The sequence below is a fragment of the Malaclemys terrapin genome, chromosome 9, assembly GCF_027887155.1.
Source record: "Malaclemys terrapin pileata isolate rMalTer1 chromosome 9, rMalTer1.hap1, whole genome shotgun sequence".
Classification (NCBI taxonomy): domain Eukaryota; kingdom Metazoa; phylum Chordata; order Testudines; family Emydidae; genus Malaclemys; species Malaclemys terrapin.
Window position 1 is genome coordinate 22,980,876 of NC_071513.1, and position 21,807 is coordinate 23,002,682.

General features: G+C 47.8%; 1 protein-coding gene across 1 annotated transcript in view; it reads right to left on the reverse strand.

Moving 5' to 3' along the window:
- Positions 1-10,791: 10,791 nt before the first annotated feature.
- The window catches only part of LOC128843696 (rho GTPase-activating protein 20-like), a 64,057-nt gene continuing 53,041 nt past the window's right edge, over positions 10,792-21,807 (reverse strand). The window contains exons 10-15 of the mRNA XM_054040734.1: positions 19,789-19,964; positions 19,268-19,429; positions 18,103-18,212; positions 16,902-17,091; positions 16,103-16,220; positions 10,792-15,087 (exon numbers count right to left, since the gene is read on the reverse strand). Of these exons, the coding sequence (XP_053896709.1) occupies positions 13,349-15,087; positions 16,103-16,220; positions 16,902-17,091; positions 18,103-18,212; positions 19,268-19,429; positions 19,789-19,964 (2,495 nt within the window). The 3' untranslated portion in view covers positions 10,792-13,348. The remainder of the gene's footprint in view (positions 15,088-16,102; positions 16,221-16,901; positions 17,092-18,102; positions 18,213-19,267; positions 19,430-19,788; positions 19,965-21,807) is intronic.

Consider the following 21,807-nt stretch of genomic DNA (forward strand, 5'->3'; position numbering starts at 1 on the left):
AGCGACTGTCACATTCCCATTCAGAATATGGCTCCCTTTCCAGGAAAAGGGTCTTAGGGTGAGAAGTCTGTTTCCTTTGATGTGTACGTAGTAAAAATAACCCACGGTCCCTATTAGCACATGTACTCCCTGGCTGGTGGCACAGAGATGGGCCCACCACCCAAAAGGCTGCCTGGGAGACACGGGCTGCTGGGAGAAAATCCACTATAGAGACATCCTGGGAGAGCTGTTGTCCTGGGTTTGTTGATAGGTCAGAGGTGGAAACAGGGATTCGGGGAGGAAAAGCTATAGCTGACCCTCGTACTAGAATGGTTCCAGTCAGTCTGGAGGATGAGGGAGCAAAATGTGCACTCGAAATCTGAACAAAATGGGCCTGAGGTACATGAATCACTGCCTCTCTGAGGCAATTGAGATGGTCTGCTCTGTCCTTGCTTTATAGGTCTGGTCAGGCGCAGAGCATTGTCGGTTCATGGATGACAGCTACACAAGTCCCCTTCCTGAGTGACTGTCACTGGTGTCCCTTCCCGGCTTAGCGTACAGCCTTTCAATATGGGTCAGTCCCGCTTTGACCAATAGCCATCCCCTGTTCTGATTTCAGAAGGGTAGCCCCACGGGGAATGTCTACACAGGAGCCCGCAAGTGTAATTTCCAGGTGGAGTAGCTATACACACCCCTGCTCTAATCCAGCCAGCATGCTAAAAATCAAAGCGCAGCCATGGCGGCATGAACAGTGGGAGGAACTAATCACCCAAGCTTAAACTTGGGGCAGCTAGCCCGTCCTGCTGCTCATGTCAGTGTGGTTACACTGCACACTAGCTCCATCGGTGGGTAGGTCTACACCTTTCAGCTCCAGTGTAGACATAGTCAGAGGAAAAATCCATCTATATACAAATACTAGGGCTACATGTTGTAGGAAGTTGTGGCCTTTTCTCATGGGAGAAGCCAGGCCTCTATATATTTGCATCCTTTCTCACTGAGCGGTCCATAAGCTGAGGAGTGCTGCAGAGGTTGACTGGGTTACTCCTGGAAGTAGTTCCCTGGCACGCCAGGTCACGGCACATCTTAGCACTATCAATGTTTTCAGCATTTTCTGGTTCTTTTGCACCCAAGCAGTACAATTCTCATAAGAAAAAAAAAAAAAGCTCCTAAAATGTCATGGGCCAGATCCTCAGCTAGTGTAAATCAGCATTGCTCCACTGACTTCAACAGAGTGAGGATGATTTACACCAGTTGAGGATATGGCCCAATATTTGAGGGGGTTTTGTTTATTTCTAGGCGGTCTCCAGCAAACAGGGACTATAACTGCCACTATGTGACAGATGGAACATGAATTAAATAGCTCTGACACACCCAGAAAGATGTGAGAGCAGAGAAAAACAGCCAGTCCTAGCATCCCTAGCGATAGAGCTAGCTAGACAATGATGGTAATGGCTGTGGGTAGTATTCTATCTGCCTCTGGACTGTCCAGCTGTGCCAGTTTAAAGTCATGGGGTCCGACTCACTGTGTGCGTACAGCCACACGCGAACATATTGCTCCACTCTAATGAGAGAGTAAAAGAGGGATCTCGCTCTTGCTGAGCCTACAGGAACTATTCTACATGGTTTACTCTAATGAGTTGGGCATAATTCTGGTTGCCTGGAGCGTCTGAGTTCTAATCTCAACTCTGACAATTGCTTCTTCTGTGACCTTGAGCAACTCATTTCACCTCTCTGCCTTGGTTTCCCCAGCTGTAAATATGGTGATACTCTCCTCAAGGGTTAATTAGTTAATGTCTGTAAAGGAATCTGAAGATGACAAGTCCTCTATAAGTGCTGTGTTGTTAAATTTATCTCTGCTGGAAGATACCAAAGCTGGGTCAATTACTGCAGACAACATACTTACTAAATCTTCAGTGCGGAAGTCATTCTTCCAGACAAAAATGTAGGTTATAATAATATTTTGATTCAGCCTGAAAATTTGGCTCCAGCAAGCCTTTCCTTTATCCTAATCTCGATTTGTCAGCTGCCATGCAATTCCGTTTCCCCCCGCCCACTATTTTTGCATCGATAGGAGCTAATACTATCTCTAACATGTGAATTGCGTGGCATGCTGGCTGAATCAAGGCACTGGATGGCATGGTAGCCTACTGCCTAATGCAGCCTTATCAGGTACTGACAGATGAGAATTGGTCTCACAATAATTAAGTTAGAAATAATATTTTGGTCCCTTCAACTGTCAATTCCTATCTGCTGTCTCAAAATGCCTGAGATTAGAAGTGGCAGTTTTGGAGTATCAGCCCAGTGGTAGCAGGAAGACCAGTACATGTTGGTGTCTTTACCACATGGTCACTTACAAAAATTACAAATTTGCTAATGGGCTTGATCCAACTCCCACTGAAGCCAGGGGCGGCTCTAGGCACCAGCAAAGCAAGCACGTTTGCTTGGGGCAGCCCATTTGCAGGGGCAGCAGGGATCCAGCGTGGGAGCTGAGAACCAACAGGGGGCCCTGGGAGCTGTAGTTCCTTGGTTAGCTCCCTGCCTATAGAGCCAGCCCTGGAGCAGGGAAAGAACTACATTTCCCAGCACTCCCTTGGCCACTACCAACAGGAAAGAGGGGGAGGGAGTGAGGTAGCTGAGACCTCATGCTGCAGTGAATGGAGAGCTGCACTGTGAGTAGGGATACCATATTTTAACATTAAAAAAACAGGACACTCCACGGGGAGGGAGGGTAGCCCCACCCTGCCCCCATCCACTCCCTCCAACTGCCCCCCACAGAAACCCCAACCCATCCAACCCCTCCTGCTCCCTGTCCCCTGATCACCCCCTCCTGGGACCCCTGCCCCTAACTGCCCCCCAGGATCCCACCCCCTATCTAAGCCTCCCTTCTCCTTGTTCCCAACTGCCCCTTTCTGAGACCCCTCCCAACTTCCCCCCAGGACCCCACCCCCTACCTGTCCCCTGACAAACTCCCGGGACTCCCATGCCTATCCAACTGCTGCCTGTCCCCTGACTGCCCCCCCAACCCCTGACCCATCTAACCCCCCTTCTCCTTGCCCCTGACTGCCCCCACCCCTGAACCTCTGCCCCATCCAACCCTCCTGCCCCCTTACCGTGCCATTCAGACCAGCGTGTCTGGCTCCACGCAGCGCCAGACACACTGCTGCATACATGCTGCCGTGCTCCCCCGCAGAGCCACAGCCCCCTCCCCTCCCCCCCCCAGCACCAGCCTTCCAGATTTGAACACCTCAAAATTCAGGAGTGCTCAAGCTCAGTTTGGGCAGCTGTTACTTCATTTCTCCCAAATCAAATATACCGATCCACTGTAACTTGCTGTAGAAAAAGTAGGATAAAATTGAGCAAGAAATGCTTCCCAGTGGTTATTAGGACTGGAATTGCTATTTTCAACAGCCATTGCCTTTTTTGTTTGTTTGATTGTATAAAAGGAAGACAGTGATATTGCATTGGCAAATTCCCCATAGAAAGAAAGAGAGGAACAAAAGAATAATAAAGGCACCTCAACTTTTCTTCATTTATGTAGGACAGTCTTATAATAGGCATCCAGATACCCTCCAATCAGACAAGCTGAAAATTGTTCCACTTTACTGCAGTTCTATAACAATATGGGAACCAGTCCTGTCTGTGTTCTGTGCACATCTAAAATTCCTGATGAATGACCTGCCATGGGAGCGAGTTACCAGTGACCCAGGGCTGCAGCGGAAGGAGGGTGCAGGTGGGGGGGAGAGAGCCCAGGGCTGGGGCGGCAGGAGGTGTGTGTGTGGGGCAATGGTGGGGGGGAATGAGGGAGCCCAGAGCTGGGGCAGCAGGGGGTGTGGGGGAAGAGCCCAGGGCTGGGGCAACAGGGGGGTCCAGCGAGGAGCCCAGGGCTGGGACGGGGGGCAGCCAATTTTTTTTTTACTTGGGGCGGCAAAAAACCTAGAGCCGGCCCTGACTGAAGCCAAAGGAAAGACTGCCACTAACTTCAATGGGCGTTGGATTTAGCCCCATGTGAACATTTGGGCTAGATCGCTGTGAAGAAACTCTCCCCGTGCAGTGACATTTACTGTTACCCCCATCCCCCAACACACGTGATTTGCTGGATTCACAGAAGGCAAAACCTTGTGGTGTGTTTTCCACTTCCCATCAGACCAGAAAGCAGCTTCTGACAATTGCATTTGGTTCCCCCTGGTGATGAAAGCCGAGGAAGGGGTGGGAATATCGCTAAATCAGACTTAGTCCTGCCATGAGTGGCAGGGATTGGACTAGGGGACCTCTTGAGGTCCCTTCTAGTCCTATGATTCTATAACAGCTACGGGCTCAGTTTAAATAAGTAAATTAATAAATGGTGGGATTGCGTACAATGCTCCCATGACATCAATGTCAATTTGGGGGTAAATAACCAGCATTTGTGCGATTCATGGAAATCTGCATCTAATTCACTGACACTCTTAATAACTACAAACAAAAGTAACCCCTGAAAGAGCAGAAAAAGAAAAACTGAGGAGGAAAGCAGGGAGCATACTGCATGCAATCAGAGCTTGCCGCACCTGTGGTGGTTCGAATGATGATGTGGAGGCCACTCCCCTTTTCATACCCTCCGACCTCTCCATGAGGGGAGGGTGAGGCCAGTGGACATTGCTCAACAGATGCTTCTGGTGCAGGTGCCTTTAGCCCACAAGTGGAGCTCTGCAGAGGGCAGCTGAAGACGAACTCGTGGTTTTTGCATATGGTCTTGCTAGTTAGTATTTTGCTCAGCCAGGTCGTAGGGTGAAGAGATGGAGGCTATTGCCAAAGAGGGCAAATGTGGGGGGAGAGGGGGGAAACCAGTCTCAATTTTCTGGCCTGTGGTCCCAGCGAACCTTGAATTGTCTCATGAACGAATTTGCTTCAGTTTAATCAGAAGCCTTTGGTACCCATGCTTTGGTGCCCATGCTCCCTGAACAGCTTTGGTGCTGAGATTGTAAACACTATTGTAAATTTAATTGCCCCCCAAAATTGCTTTTTGATGCTGGAAAGACTCAAGTACAAAAGACTTTTGCCTGCCAGCCTAGAGCGCTGGCGGTGCTCAGGGCTGTATGTTTACACTGCAAAATAAAAGAAAGACTCGATGGCAGCGAGTCTCAGAGCCTGGGTCAACTGGGCTCAGGGGGCTTGTGCTTTCGGGCTAAAAAATAGCAGGGTAGCTGTTCCCACTCGGGCTGGTGCCTGGGCTCTGAGCTGCTCCCCTGTCACTGGGTTTCAGAGCCCAGGCTCCAGCCTGAGTGAGAACATTTACACTACTATTTTCAGCCCAGTAGCACACAGCCTGTAAGTCTGTCAAGTGATGCAGGCTCTGAGGGCTGGTCTACACTGGGGGGCTGAGAGGGGATCGATCTAAGATACGCAACTTCAGCTACATGAATAGTGTAGCTGAGTCGAAGTATCTTAGATCAATTTACCTTGGGTCCACATGGCGCGGGATCGATGGCCGCGGCTCCCCCCGTCGACTCCACTACCAGCGCTCACTCCGGCGGAGTTCCGGAGTCGACGGGGAGTGCGTTTGGGGATCGATATATCGCGTCTTAACGAGACGCGATATATCGATCCCCGATAAATTGATTGCTACCCACCGATACAGCGGGTAGTCTGGACATACCCTGAGACTCATGGCTGCAGGATTTTTTTTTTTTTTTTTTTTTGCAGTGTAGACATACCCTTGGACTGAGGGGACACAAGCACGAGATGTCATTAGCGTTACAGAGAGCCCCGCACCCCCATCTCTGGCACATTAGTGTATTGACAGCTGATAGAAAGAAGGTAGAGTTGCCAACTTTCTAATTGCAGAAAACCAAACACGCTTGCCCTGCCTCCTGCCCTGCCTCTTCTCCAAGGCCCCGCTCCCTGCCCTGTCCCTTCCCTGAGGCGCCACCCCTCACTCACTCCATCCCCCCTCCCTCCATCACTCGCTCTCCCCTACCCTTGCTCATTTTCAGTGCAAGGCCCAGGCAGGCACCAGGAGACGACTTGGAGCTGCAACAGTTTGAATGTGGGAGATGGAATGTGTGATTCAAATACCCTTCACCTCACCAGGTAGATTTTAAACACAATTGTAAAATTAATTGCCCCCCAAAAGAGCCTCACTCACTCGCAATGAGTGAGACTAAAGAGGCTATTGTAGGAGCTTGATTTTCCTTGCCTTCACCCAACTGTCCTGGTAGGAGATCCAGTAGTGCTGCAGCCACTGACTGACTCCTTCCACACCTGACAATGAACAGCGGGGGAAAAGTGATGCTGTTCCATGCTTAATGATTAGTTAAATTGTTTAAATGTATGCTTTAATAGACAATATATGCAATGTGGACAAATTAATGTTACGGGAGTCTTAATGTTAACATTTCCTGACACTTATGTTTAAACATATAAGCTTAATATTTCAGTGATGTTATTTTATGAATTCATTAGAGCTCTTCTATGAGGTTGCATAAAATGTAATTCATCCTGCAGAAACTGACCCTTCCCTATTTTACCATTCGACTAACCGATAGATTGTCTAGTGTTCTTTTTTTTTTTTCACCTGTACTGTGTCCTAGATTTGTCCCAAAGCAGGTTGAGAGGAAATTTGTTGGAATGTCGCATACAGCATGACCACCTGTCCTTCGTTTGGTGCCCAATGCTCCACAGTACACATCAAATCAATAAATATTGTCTTGTATACACCAATAATCATGCAAAGGATTGTGCACTGTAATACAATGTGTTATTTGTATATGAGTGTGTGTCACAAATAAAACATTGGGGAAGTGCCCTTAAAAATAAACTTTCTCCATAATTTCCAAGTTGTCCTTTATTTGAAACATAAAGGGTCTGTATATGGGCGTGAGGGAGATTCCATAGCCAGGGACTAGCTCAACAGTTTCAGGAACATCAGGCCTAGTGAAGCTCTGCATTCCCGATTGCCAGGTCCCTTTTGTGCTGCCTGTGGTGTTGGCCGGCCCAGCCCCAGTGCACTGCCCCTGGATGCACTGACAGAGACACGCCCAAAACGACACGAACCTACGTACACCTCCTGCAGGAAGTGACTGGCCTGCACAGCCACCTAGGCTAGCAGCTGCTGTGTCCCACTTGCTGGGAGGGTGTGTGTGTGTGTGTGTGTACAGCAATTAAAGCCCACTGATTGGGGCTCCCTGTGGGGCTGTGTCTGGGCTAGCTGAACCCCAAGCTCTGAGACCCCCAAGGGGGGAGGGGCTCAGAGAGCCCAAATGTCTGCACAGTAATGTTACAGCCCCAGTCCGCTGAGCCAGGCCAGCAGGACATTTAATTTAAGTGTAGATATACCCAGAGAGCTCAGAGGGCTGAAGTGGAGGCTCCTGGGTAGGGACTACCAGGGAGGGAGCCGCAAATTCGGAGCAGCTCTTCCTGACCCCCTCCTCCCCAAGCAGCTGCCAGGACTCAGGGCTGGGGCAGGGAGTTGGGGTGTGGGCTCTGGGTGGCTCTGGCTGGTGCAGTTCACAGGGGCTCCAGGAGGCACTGACCTCAGGAGGCCCCTTAAATAGCAGCACTGCCTGGCATTTCCTGGGGACAGAGAAAGCAGCAGCATGTCTGGCTCCTAAGCAGAGGAGTGCCAGCTCCGCAGCTTCCATTGGCTGTGGTGCCCCAGATTTGCACCCGCCATGGCTTCCTGGCCAATGGGTGCTGCGGAGCCTGCTTAGGATGGTGCCTGCGGGCGGGGGCAGTGCACGGAGTCCCCCCTGGCTGCCCTTCTGCCTAGGAGCCGGCCATGCCGCCTCTTCCCAGGAGCCGCACTGAGCCTGCCTTAGTCCTGCTGCAGCCAATCGGACTTTTAGTGGCCCGGTCAGCTGTGCTGACCAGAGCTGCCAGAGTCCCTTTTTGACCGGAAGTTCCAGTTGAAAACCGGACACCTGGCACCCCTAAAAGAAGTGCAAATGTTGCAAGCACGGCCATTATATCTCTTGGTCTGCTGTGGCCTTTCAAAGTAGGAGCGTTGCAAAGTGACCACAAACTAGTGACTAGTGGCGGAAGGGTGGGTGTGGAGGGGGCTGATGGTATCACCCTGTTTGTGTTAGCCGAGGACAGAGTTAGTGCAAATATGAGTCATCTCTGTGGGTCAGCGTGTTCCCGCCTTTCAAGTGTGCCTCTCAGAAGCTTTGTGGTGACCACAAACCGTTTTTCCCTCAGCAAGAGGAAAATCCACTAAAACTCTAACACAGGATAAGCTGGGGGTTCTGTGAGACACCCTAAAAGGGAGCTTTGGTGGCCACTTGACCTCTGAGTTGCCTCTGACTTTGTTGAACCTTGTGAAACTGGCAGAGGCTAATGTGTGGAGGGGCTGGAGAGGGGGACGGGGGAGGAGAGAGGATGGGTTGCCTTAACTTTCTGGCTAAGCAGCAAATACAGAATTGTTTATGTAGCCTGGAAAAGGAAAAGGCTGTAGGCCCTCAGGGGTGTTTACACTAAAAGAGTTAGTTTCCTTGACGGCAGCTCAGTGAGGAGAAACAAGGGGCCTCAAAATAGCAAATAGGTCACGCTTTCAAAAGTCACAGTTATAAAGGGGTCACAGGCTTGGGAGAGAGGAGGCATCACACCCCACAGCCATGCTGGTTCATCCACGGCTCAGGAGAATAAAGGCTACATGGTCTGTGCCACACACTCCCACTCCTCCCCCCACAACATGTCCTGGCCATGGGTCAGGGGCAGTTGAGTCCCCAGACCGCACACAGCTGTGCTCTCCACTACTACGAAAGAGACTATATTAAAAACTTTAGGGTTAAGACACCAGAGATAAGGAAGCAAATCCTGTCCCACCGTCAGTTCCCGCCCATTGTGCTGAATGCCTCTCTCTCTGCAACCACAGATACCCACTAATGTGAAGAGCATACATACACGGCCTAGTTGTTATTGTAGGGTTGCTTATGGATGCTGGGACTGCACATGCAGGGTTGTCATTATACAGTTCTTACAGGAGCAGGGCAGCATAGAGAGTTGTTCACAGCGTAGGACTGCTTATGCTGGTCTCTGGTAGCACACTGGGTCGGTGCATCATGGCTTGTTATTATAGATTTGCTTCACAGGGCTGAGCTATTGGAAGTTTTTCTCCTAGTCCCTCCTTCCCCTCATGCCCTCCCCCCCACCATCTTTGTTTGGAAAAAATATACAGGAAGAACCACCCAGACCTGACATTCCTAGGTCAAGAGAGCAAAGGGCCTATTTTGCGCCTCCTGAGCTTGACGCTAGCTCTTTAAACTTGCTGAAGTGTCAGCAGAATTATTCTTAGTGTCTTTATGTGACACAGACTTGAAAGCTTTTGCTCTGCATTTGGCCAAGGCTCTGGCTTGAGAGGTTCTGCCAAAACTCCTTGTTTGGACTGTGAACAGCTCAGCCACTAGACCCGTTTACTATTCATTAAACTGTTTGGAGTACAGATTAACTTCTGGTCCTTCAAGTACAGATTAACTTCGCTCTCAATTTTTATGACTTTTTCACCTGCTGTGAAAGGGGAACTTAGGACACTTTGACAAGGGCTGACTCATTTCACTGTAGCGTCTGCGAGTTTCTCAATAGCCACCACAGAAATGCAGTTCGTCTTAGAGCAATACTTTCATTGCATTGCAATAATACACTTGTTCTGCTCAACTTTTTTCAGCAAGCTAGTGATTCCCTACACCTCCCAGGGTACGTGCAAAGAGAAACTGTTTTCCTCAATCATCAGCAGTGGAAATGAACCACTGCTGCCAAAATTGTGCCATTCTACACAAATATCAATAGCTCTTGGGCTTAAAGTGCAGCCTTCACAAAGAATAACAAACAGATTGTCTATGCTGATTAAAGTCAAGTGCTAAAGACAGACTAGCTGAATAGTTCTGATTGCTTTCATAAGTCAGTGAAAAGTAATTTGTGAGAGAGGTCATGACAGCTTCACAGCAATCGAAATGGCCAAATTCTTCCCTGGTGCAACAGCCTCGTTGTCAGGGATTAATCTGGCCCAATTGTGACAGTTACAAAATAAAATTGAAGCGTACTGGATGGCTCAGATGATTGGACTACAGAGCTCATTTAATGTTTAGCGGCCTGACTGAAGTCTATGCTAGAACCGAAGTGACCCAAAGTTGCAGTCATCTCATAGTCATTCAGTGAGCGCTTTGAAACGAAATGATAGGTCTTAGTCCAGATCCCAGTGACCAAACATCCACAGCACAAACACACAACTGACACCTTTCTCAACGGAGAGGCCAAGGCCTGGAAGGAAGGAAGGAAGGAGGGTCAGTGACCAAGTCACTTACTCTTTATTGCCCATCTGTAAAGGGAGCTTATTGAGTCTCCCTATGTCCCAGGTATAGTGTGAGGATAAACGCATTAACAGTGGGAAGGTGCTCAGATTGTATGGCTGTCCGTCATATCACAGCATTTTGTCTCTCCTCTTGTGGCTAGATAGAGCTGCGAGAAGCAAGGGCACAAACAGATGTCACATAGACACGTGTAGCTTCCTACTGAAGAGTTGACATGATGCTTAGACCTTTTTCTAGTCTGGCCATTCCTCGGATTGGAATTCAGGTATTATAGTGTTAAAGGCCATAGAAGAACTCGATAGCTAGAATGGGCATGGGGATGCAACATTACTCCTGGAGGAGGGGCCTTCCAGCTTGCTGGGCTGGGCTCAGTGTTTGTGTGTCTGTGAAGTTTGTATTGCTGCTGCCCAGTCCATATATGGACTCTGGAGCAAGAGAAGACATCAATCCCAGGACCGTCAATCCAGCGCCTCTACCCAGCACTAACTACTGTAGAACTAAAGACAAAGAACCACTAGACCTGTGCCAGGCATTAAATGACAAACAAAGCTGTGTTTCTTTTATTGAAATAATTACAACCATAGCTTGAGAAAAGAAGGTGAACATCTCTTCAGTGAGCATGTGCGAGGAAAACAATGGTGGGCATTTTGTAGTACAATTATATACATCTTTCATCAGGCAAAGGCCATCAAGGTGAGCCAGGAATAAGAGGAGCCACAGATCATGTCAAAAGCTACATGTACCCAACTGAGCTCAGTACACCTTGGAAAATGGGCTATTGTGCTCACCTTCTCCTCTGATGACATGTAATTTACCAGGAACAGCCAAAGAGCACAGGACAAGCTTCTTCCCTGGTGATTTCCAGGGGCGTTGATCAGAGCAGTGATGGTGATTTGTACTGATTAGACATTACCGCCCTCTGCATTAGGGTCCAATCCTGTGAGGTGCTGAGCAGCTCCAGCAGTGGGAAAGGAAAGTGCTCAGTAGCTTGTAGGAACCACTTAGCACTATGAAGGATCAGGCCCTAAAGCAGTGAATAGAGATGCACAAATTCCATGGGCTCTGCTTTTCTCTTCTCTGTCCTCCCTACTTTTACTTTAACATGATGGGTGTGGCAGTGTGAGGACCAGCTTTGGAAACTCCTGCAAAACATTCCAACCAAACATCCAAAAACCTCTAACCTTTGTGACTTTTCCCATCTATAGAAACCTGCGATTCCTAATCTCCATCAAACGAAGGCGGCAGCCTCTTTGGAAATGAACTGCAGCATCCTTAACTTCTAAACAAGTTTGAATGGGTCTGACCTAGCTGAGGATTTCAGGACAGGCTCATTGAACGCAGTGGTTCAGATGCTCTGAGGCTATGTTTTCAAGTTTCCTGTCCTGATGAATCACTGGCAGCTTCATTATTAAATCCTCTCTAAAACTCACATCATTTGTACTTATCCCCAGATCCAGGCCTGCTGCAGTCAGTCGACACATTGGTGCATGCACTTCACTGAGTGGGAATTAATCACTACTCGGAGGAAGCTGTAACTGTCTAACAGCTGCTGTTTTCTCAGCCGTATGTAGTCCAGTACTTGGACTGCATGGCAGCTTTCTGGCCAGAGAGGACCTTACTTCAGTATCCACTCGGCAACACTTCTCAACTACTTCCACAACTCCTTGGACATCATGCCAAAACCAAACCATACTCAATTCCTCATAAAAATGGTTAAGGATTTAATTAGGATCCCCACATTCACTGCCTCTATACCTCAGAAGGGAGTTCTTGAAATTTCACCATCAGTTAAAGTCCTCAGGAAATAATTATTTCCTCCAGGAGACTTATATAGGACCAGCCACTCGCTGAGAAGAACCAAGGAGCAGACCCCCAGCTAGTGTAAATTGTCATACAGTAGAACCTCAGAATTATGAACATCAGAGTTACAAACTGACCAGTCAACCACACGTCTCATTTGGAACCAAAAGTATGCAATCAAGCAGCAGCAAAGAAAAAAAGGCAAATACAGTACAGTATTGCACTGTATTAAATATAAACTACTAAAAAAATAAAGGGAAAGTTTAAAAAGATTTGAGAAGGCACGGAAACCGTTTCTGTGCTTGTTTCATTTAAATTAAGAGGATTAAAAGCAGCATTTTTCTTCTGCATAGTAAGTTTCAAAGCTGCATTAAGTCAATGTTCAGTTGCAAGTTTTTGAAAGAACAACCATAACGTTTTGTTCAGAGTTACACACATTTCAGAGTTAGGAAGAACCTCCATTCCCCAGATGTTCCTAACTCTGAGGTTCTACTGTAGTTCCATTGAAGACAGTGGAGCCACAACCATTTACATGAGCTGAGGATCTGCACCAAATACTTGCTGGGCGAAGCCAGAAGAAGAGAAAGTGGATGCACGATAACAGATTAACATTGCAATTTTCAAGGTGCCTAATCCTTTAACTCAATGGGAATTGGGCAACTGACTCCCTTAGGTGCCTTTGAAATCCCAGCCTCAATCAACAAAGAAAACCCTTCAATTTTAAGCCAAACCATGGGGGGACAAGGAGGTTAGAGAAAGAAGAACTAGCTGTGCATTTTGAGTTAGGGGTGAAGCATCATCCTTTGGATTTCAATAAACATTGGTGACAAAAAATTAACAACATTGTGGAGTTTTGTACAAACTTAAAAAATTTGCAGGGTGACTCAAAGCTTTGCTCCACTGTCAAGGATCCACCATGATTTTTTTATGAAATGTAAGATAAATTCACTGTCCAATCCCCTCCACTCACCCACACACCCCTATGACTTGAGGCAAAACAGTCAGGAGAGCTTGAAATTCAGATGAAGGTGTCTGTACAATTCAGTTAATTTAAAACTCTAGGGGAGGATTCAGCCCACTGGGCACTGGTCAGTTAAGTACCTTTTGTAGAAAAAAGGTAGCAAAGAATAAAAAAAACCCCAAACCCAAACATTAATTACACATTAGCATCACTTCACACTTATTGACCCACACAGTCTGTTAGATTCTTCACACCTTGATCGTATCTTACAGAACATTTCCCCAGCACGCTGTATAAAAAACAGTCACAGTTCCCATTCTCTCCTCTCCTAGACAAATGTCTCTTCTGCAAATGCCACTGTCTTGCACTCCTCTGGAGATGCATCCGTGTGTGGTGGGCTTTTGAGCCACTCCACCCTGCCCCGGATGAGTTCGCTCTCCACAGCTTCTGCATCCGCTGCATGGCAGTTCTTAGCCTCATCGTGCTTGAAGTATTCCCTGACGGTGTTGCGGATGGAGGCCGGGAGGATGATGCGGATGGTGTGGCTGAAGGCGTTGATGCTCTTCCTGTGGCTTTTGGCAGATGCCACTTGCTGAGCATCGTCCGTCAGCCCCTCTGCAGGGGGAATGCTTTGGGGAGTCTCTTTGCACTCCACCTGCAGCCGCTGGCTCGTTGCTTCGTGATGGTATCTCCTGGAGACAGACTGCAGCACCAAAGGGGTGTTCTGCCCATAGAACACTGTCTGGGGTATATGGACTCTTACTGTTTGTTGGCTCTTGGACATGTTTTGGTCACTGCTGCTGTTTGATTTGGTGCTATGGACGTTCACTGAGAAACCCTCATCCTCCTGTTCCATTGGAGACCCCTGTGGGCTTCCTTTATTTGGGGCCATGTAAAAGGTTATCTTGGTGCGCTTCAAGCTTTCCTGCCTGGGAGGGGAAACCTCTGGGCCTTTTATCTCAATGTGCTTAACTGATTTCTCCCTGGGCCCTTGCTGGCCAATCGCTGATGAGCTCTCATTGGTTGGGATATGAGTGGGGGGGTCTGTTTTACATTCAGACTCCTTGAAATAACATTGTTTTCTGAGAGTTTGTCCAGAGCCCCTGGCACATCTCACGTGTCTTTCCTCGTCCTCCCAGTCACTCTCATTTAACAGGCTTCCCATGGCTGCCCCATTGATGGGCACAAAGCCCTTCACTTCCCCAGTGTTATGACTGCTCCCCATGTCCCTCTGCTCATACTTGCTCCATGAGTCCAAGTCACAAGGGTTCAAGGGCAAAGGAGATGTCAAGGGCTTTTTCCATTCTTTCAGGGACCTCTGTGCTGTCTTTGGAGACAAAGCATGGAGTCGGGTGGAAGTGCCAAACATGAAAGGCAGGGAGGAGACATCTGTGGGGCTGAAGGCTGAGGACTCAGAGCAGTAGGAGAAAGCACTGTCTAAGGAGCTTAGTGAGGAGGCTGAAGGGGAAGTGGTGGTCGAGGAAAGGCTGGAGAAGCTGGACCTGTTGGACAGGCTGGTTTTCTGAAGGCTGAGCTTCTTCACCCTAGAGCTGGTCTGAGGTGATTGCCAGAAATTCTGCCTGGTCTTATTCAGCCCAGGGCTCAGGCCTTCATCAATCAGCTTCTGGCTCTCCAGCTGCAGCTGCTTGAGCCTCTGGATGTAGTCATTGTGACTATGCATGATGGTGGCATCACAGCTGGACTGGCGGGCCACCGGCTCATGGCACTGGGCGGGGAGCTGAGAGCTGAGGCAGACACTGGGCTCAGAAGAGCACCGATCCCTCGCAGGACTCAGTGAACGTATCGAGTCAATGGAGCAGAAGGAGCCCTCTTCCTCTAGGAGGTCATAGCTGTCTGCGCTGGCATTCTTCCTGGTTTTGCTTTGGTAGCAGGCAGTGATCTCACTAAACAGATCCCAGTCTTCCTGTTCCTCTTCAAGTAACAAACCACTGGACGGGTCAAACATGGAGACAGCTTCAGGCACGCGATGATGCTTTGGTCTTTCTTGGTCACAGGCAGCAAACTCCATCTCATCAGAGGAATCGTTGTGCTGAGCCATGCCAATACCTGGGGAAGACATGCAGAGAGAATACAAATTAACTCTTTGCAATTCTACAGAAATGCACATAATTATCTGTGTTCCTATCTACCTGCCAAAGTGCCTATCAACTAGGAACCAAAGGGTATGTCTGCACTTAGAGCTGGAGGCAATACCCAGCTTGAGGAGACAAACCCATGCTAGCTCTGATCAAGCTAGTGCGCTAAAAATAGAGGGTAGCTGTGGTGCTGCGAGTGGCAGGAAAGGCCAGCTGTCCTGAGTGTGTGTCCAGCATCGCAGATTCTCACCCCCCAGCTCAAAGTGCAGCCATACTCTACTGCATTTACTACTACAACTGAAACAACCGAGTACCTGCCCTTTGAAGATCTTCAAGTGCTTTATGAATGTTAATTAATTAATTCTCACAAGACTTCTGCAAGGCAGAAGGAGAATTATCCACCGTGTTTTACAGTTGGGGAAACTGAGGCCTGGAGTGGGGAAATGATTTTCTCAAGGCTGCCCGGCAAGTCTGTGGCAGAAGTGGAAATGGAACCCCAGAGTCCTGGCTCACAAAACTCAGGCTCTCATCATTAGACAACAGTCTGTGTGTATTCAGTAGAGGCACTTGGATCCCTTTAAATTCTGACCTACCAAGTCTAATTTTAGAAAATTGGTTTAAACTGTTCCACTTAAAAAAAAAAAAAAAAAAAAAAAAAAAGGCTGTTGGGAAATGGTGCTTGCTCCATGAATTCTGAGGCAAATTGTCTGTCTGTCAAACCTGGAGCAGCTGGAAACAGCAGCAGGGTAATGGAGAAGGGGGAAGCCTGCCAAATAGGGATGCATATCCAAGGTGCTGTGCCTGCATCCTCCAATGCCCTCGTCAAAACATAGGTAAGAAGTAAGGGGAAAGAACTGGCTGAGAACGAGTCCCCTCTTCTAGTTTCCCCTGGACAAGGAGTGTGGGAATTGTAGTCTTCTTTGTAAGAGGCATTTGACAGTGGTTGTGAGTGACCAGACATCTCTGGGGAGGTGCCACAGCCTTACCCAGGAAATTCTCAGAGCTTTTTGACTTTTCTTTGTCTGGTCTTTGAAACAGCGAAGTGATGTCACCTCCAAAAATTTCTGCTGAGTTTTCAATCAGGAACTGCACTAACATGGCCACCTGCCAAAGGAGAGGAAACACGGGGGTCAGTCTGGGGAAAATATATCCACCTCTATTATTCTCCAAGACAATTTAGCCCAGGGAGACAATATGATGATGCCTTTCTCTGCACAAACGCAACACTTAATCCCGAAGCTTCTCTTTGGCTCAGAAAGCTAGGAAGCACCTCTTCTAGCTTAGATGCTTGTGTATTAGTCATAGCCGGAGGCAAGAAGCTGGACTAAATGGACCAATAGTGTGAGCTGATACAGTAAATCTTGTGGTCCTAATTATTATTGTCATCATCTCACAGGCAATATTCTGCCTCTGGGGAGATGTGTCATGATGTTAGATTTGTTCCTCTCTGCAGGATGGTGCCACCATTATTAGATATTTCAGATGGGGACACAGTTCCCTCCCTTCTAATGGGATGCTAAGTGCCCTCCTAGCCACTCCCAGCACAAGATGTCCAGCAGGGAAGTCCATTTGTTAGAGCAGATCATGACTTCTTTTGGTGCCTCCATCCTTGGAGAACCTCAGTGGTCGTCACCCCACAACAAGCTGCATAGGGTGGTGGGGGTGAAGCTAAAATTACTACTTACCTAAAGTAGTTTATCTCTATATTTCCTTTGTAGGCTGAAGAGGAACATGTCATAGGAGATGGGAAGAAAATCATGGGCAGAATCCCACAAGAGTATTTACCTTTTTTGTAGACCTGCTTTCCTCTTCAGGCCCAGTAGGGCTAGGAAGCCATAGCATGTTGGGAGCTATGCAAAGAGCCAGGTTAAATGCATTCATCTGATTCTCCCCTGAATTCTGCTCAATATGATGCAGGACTCCAAACAGGTGTCTGAGTAAAATGAGGTTGGCTTCTGGGAGCTGCTTCACCAAACTGTCCAGGGAAAAGAAACAAAGCAAAACAAGGAGCTTGTAAAACCTGGTCCCCAAAAATGACAATTGACTTTCAAAAGCCCTGCCTATACTACAGGTACAATGGCATTTTTGTAACCTGTTTGTGACACTCTCATCTGACCCCTCTACAACAAATAGGATTGAGTTACGTTCACCACACCGTTATGTCGTTATCATGTTTGTGCATTCACACCTACCATGCTGTCTAATGCATTCTGGGAAAATTTGGACTTTAGTTCATAGTGCCTCAGCAGATGCTAGAATACCTGGAGGACACACATACAGACCAATGCCAGCAGCACGGACAGTGATACACTTTGCTAAGACCTATGGTACAGAGATCTGAAGGGAAGGAGGACCAGCCAAACTTACTGTTTAACCCCCTCTCCCCCTCCGTGCTGAGACAGGTATAGGAAGAGATTTGACATATAGCTTATGCCCATGTGATGCTAATGGACAAGTCCTGCTCAATGTGCCAGTCTGAGGCAGGAAAATAAACTCATCAGGTCCCTGATACTATGTCTGGCAGGCTACTCCTTCCTGACTATCACACTGACGTGGCTATCGTTTTAACTTTGTGCATGCAAGAAAGAACCACCATAGTTAAGCATCTAATTCCATTTATACCCAATGGTACCACTGAGATCCAAATCACTGTCCTTTCTTTGCTTGAATTCTAGTAATTACGGATGGTCACCAGAAAAGATTTTTTGTTGGTAGGGGGCAGGGCGGAGGTTTGGTAAAGAAAAAAAAATCTCATGAACAGTTTTGTCAAAAATGTCAACATCTTTCACTAAAAAATTGTTTTGATGAAAATGTTCTGACCAGCTCTGCTAGCAGCTGGCATTCATACGCATCAGCAGCCAGTGGAACAAGAGCAGGGAGCTGGCCTAGAGCAATATGAGGAGTCTCTTAGAACATGGCGACTATGCTGTGTGGGTGGAAATGATACATGCCTCCTCAAGAGAGACACAGTGGGACATTTACATACCTTTTGATGGCTTCAGTCTTATGCCCTCGATTTACTGTGTCCACGGCTTCCATCCACAGCCCGTGCATGTCTGAGGATAGAACACTATCAGGTATATTTCGTAGAAAATCCTGAATTAAATATATATATGCAGAGCAGTCTGGTCAGTTTTGAATCGTTTGTTTCATGACGCATAAACGTTCATTTTTATTAAACATCAGATAAAATGAAACGTGACACAAATCAATTCCCACAAGGCCTCCCTGCTCCCCGTGGCATGCAGCACTGCAAACAGACTTGGTCTGTGTGTCATAGAAGGAAAAGGACCATCTAATCCATCCATTGGCCAGAGCTGGATTATTCTCCATAGTATTGTACATTTGCCAGGGCTTCGTCTAGTCCAGATTTAAATGTCCAAACAATGGGGTTTCTACCACTTCCCTTGGGATACTATTCCACAGCCTAATATATGGCTTGAATTGGAATCAGTCTGAATCCCCCTCTCAAGCAAACAGTGACCTGGGGAGATTTCTACCCTGTAGGCTGGCCAACAAGTGGAGAACTGGGAACACATTTCAAGTGCAGGGTGAACTGTTCTCATCTCATTTACACCTCAGTCCTCCAGTGCCTTCTCACAAGTTCTTCCACAATTCACTGGGAAATAATTCACAGAGCAGCTCCGCTTGCTGTAGCACAAAGAACTCCCCAAAGTCCTAGCAACATACGCCAATGAGAGCAGTGCCGTGTGGACACAGCAGCTCGAATGTTATACTGCAGTGTGGCTGCTTGCACTTGAGCTAGGCTAACTTAACAGGAATAACTTGAATGCAGGTAATTCAGGTTAACTGTGCAGTGCAGACACAGCCCTAATCTGTTTAACCCCTTGCTGCCTGAGGTTCTGTTGTAGTTTTGCATTAGAAGGTACAAAAAGGGATACTGGTCTGAAGGCCAATATTCCTTTCTTCATGTTAAAGACCATTAAAGCAGCAAATCTCCATTCATGCAGGGGCACGTCTCCTCTCTTACATGTACCCAGCCATGAGATGGGGGTGGGGTATGCAGAATGTGCCCAATTAAAAATGCTTTCCCCTGGCTGGCAGGATCATGTTACTCCCCTCACTGAATGCGAAGTGCTGTGCTAGGGTATATTTTAGCCCAGAGGGCAGCATCGCTTGGAGTAACTTACAGTGATGACTGCTGCAGCTACAAAGACTGACTCGCCATCCATCTGAACATCATCTCCAGAGTTCAATTTCTCTTTCAGTTCCTTGCAGATCTTGGCATTGGCGGAGCGCCTGAAAATGCCCCTTGTGGAGGGACCTTCATGGTACAGCAGAAGCAGCATGTCCTAGGAGAAAGCCCAGCCCCAAGATAGATTTAGAAGGGTTTATCATCTGAACCCATATTGTGTCAGACCTCACAAACTAAGCAGGGCTAAGGCTAGTCAGCATTAGATAGGAGATTCTCAAGGAAACCTAGATGGTACAAGAAGTGCTATAGGTGACTCTGTAGGGGATGCTTTCGTTCATGATGTTGAATGAGTACTGAATCAATGTTATAGCACAGGAGAGGACTCCTCTGCCTCCCTCCCATACACACCTGGGTGACGGGAGCCTCAGAGATACCACAGATGACTGATACAGAGGTGGGTGGCTAGATGATCTATTCAAACTCATGCTGGGATTCAGGACATAACCCCTCTCTTACCATAATAGGCTTGGGGAGGATTCCATCAGGACACACAGAGGACAAAGACAGGCCGAAGAGTTTCCGTGGGGTGGGGGGAGAATGTGATGCTGGGCTGCCCGTGGGGGTGCTGGTAGTCCGGCGCAAAGCCCAGTCAATCAAAGATTTCTTCCTCTTGGTATGTTTCTGCAAGGATTCTGAAATAGCCAAGAGCCCCTTGCGTTACAGTGTGCTCATTGTGCAAGGACTGCATTAGCCACGGGGTGGGGGCCAGAGTTATGCAGATGGGTTTATATCTATTACAGTGGCATGTAATGTCAAAATTCCTATGTCATGGACTGGAACTATATTGGAGTCTTGACTGGGAGAAGTCTCTTAAATCCAGTGGGCAGAGTAAGGTCAGTCACCCAATGAAAACCCACAGGGCAAATAGTTCACAAACACGCCATCGCACAAAGTGTTTGTACAGCGTCTAGCACGATGTGGGCCCATTCTTGGCTGGCCCCTCAGCACTACCGTAATAAACATTAGTAATAATAACAACAGTAATTTATCTGCGGTAAAGAAGGGCTGGGCAGCCTTAAGGCTGGGGACACCATTCAGTCATGTGTCTCCTTACTGCAGTGCCGTGAGTGGCTTAGGGCTGGGCATATTCCCTAGCACTTTGAGGGCTGAATGCTCCAAAGGAGTTAGGCACTGTGATGCTGTGTGCCACAACGCGTCACTTTTAGGGGCCTGGGAAAATCACTGCTATTCACAACGCCTGAGTTAGGTGCCTAGGCTCCTATACAATGACTGGGGAGAGCGAGCCACCTTAGAATGCAAGTCACAAAAGCCAGCAGGCTAGGCGGGGAGCCAGTGGTGGGGGTGGGTGGGTACTAATCTCCACCCCTTTCTAAGAGATAGGCACCTAAGTCCAAGCTGCAGGGAGGCGTTTAACTCTGTTTCTGACTCTTAGCTGGGAGCCCCCTTTTGATTTAAGGAGCCTGTACCATCTTAGCAACACACAGGCGGGAGATGGAGGAGAGGAGGAGCCCAGTGGTTAGGGTACTCTCCTGGGATGCAGGAGACCAACAGTTCAAGTTCCCCTCTTTGAAGAGGGATCTGCCACCTCTCAGCCCACTGGGCTGTGGGATATTTTCCATATATAGGGAGTCCTTCAGTCTCCCAAGTTGAAGCTGTTGCACTATGGGTTAATAATGTTACGGGGAGGAGGGGCTGCTGCTCACCTATGGGGTCCGGATCTGGTAGGCAGCCCCCGAGTACACCTATCAGATCAGGTGAATTAGGCTGGCAAGTGCCTCTCTTCCCCTGTTTTGAGAATCACTCCAGGACTTAGTTGGGAGATAGGCCCCTGAATGCCCACAGGCAGGCAGCCATGCATATGCCCAGAGTGAGAAACATAGGCACCTAGGGAACTTTAGTGCAAAAACATAGGTACTAAGTGAGTTTAGGCACTTTCAAGGTTCAGCAGGAGTTTTGTTCATCACAGTGAACCTGAAACTGGAACTTAGGTGTCTAAAACACGGACTTCGGCACCTAACTTCTTTTGTGCATTCAGCCCTGAGTGATTAACTTCTTCTATCTCTTGGTGAATATGTTATCTGTGAATCGTCTTTTTTAGTATGCGTGCAGCTCTATAGACGGTCAAATAATATTCATCAGAGAAACTACTGGTGCATTTTTCGTCAATTGGCAAATACATTTGTCATGGATAATTCTTGTATCATTTGAATGGCTCTAGCATGGATGTTATTACATGCTGAGTTCAAGGCATCAGTAAACCATTAGCCAGTCAATAAACAAAGACCTCAGAGACAACATGTCTTCTGTGCTTCTTGGGAAGACCCGGTCAGAGAGTTAAATATGGTCTCTTTGGTGACGCTGTGTGTGGAGCATAGCAATTCATTCAAGGGGATCGTAACTTTCTGTTGAATGCTAATCAAGTACCTAAAATTTGGTAAGGAGAGCCAAAGTAATGGTTAAGGGTGAAGTCCCGCTACCACTGAAGTCAATGTATATTCAGTGGGAGCAGGAACA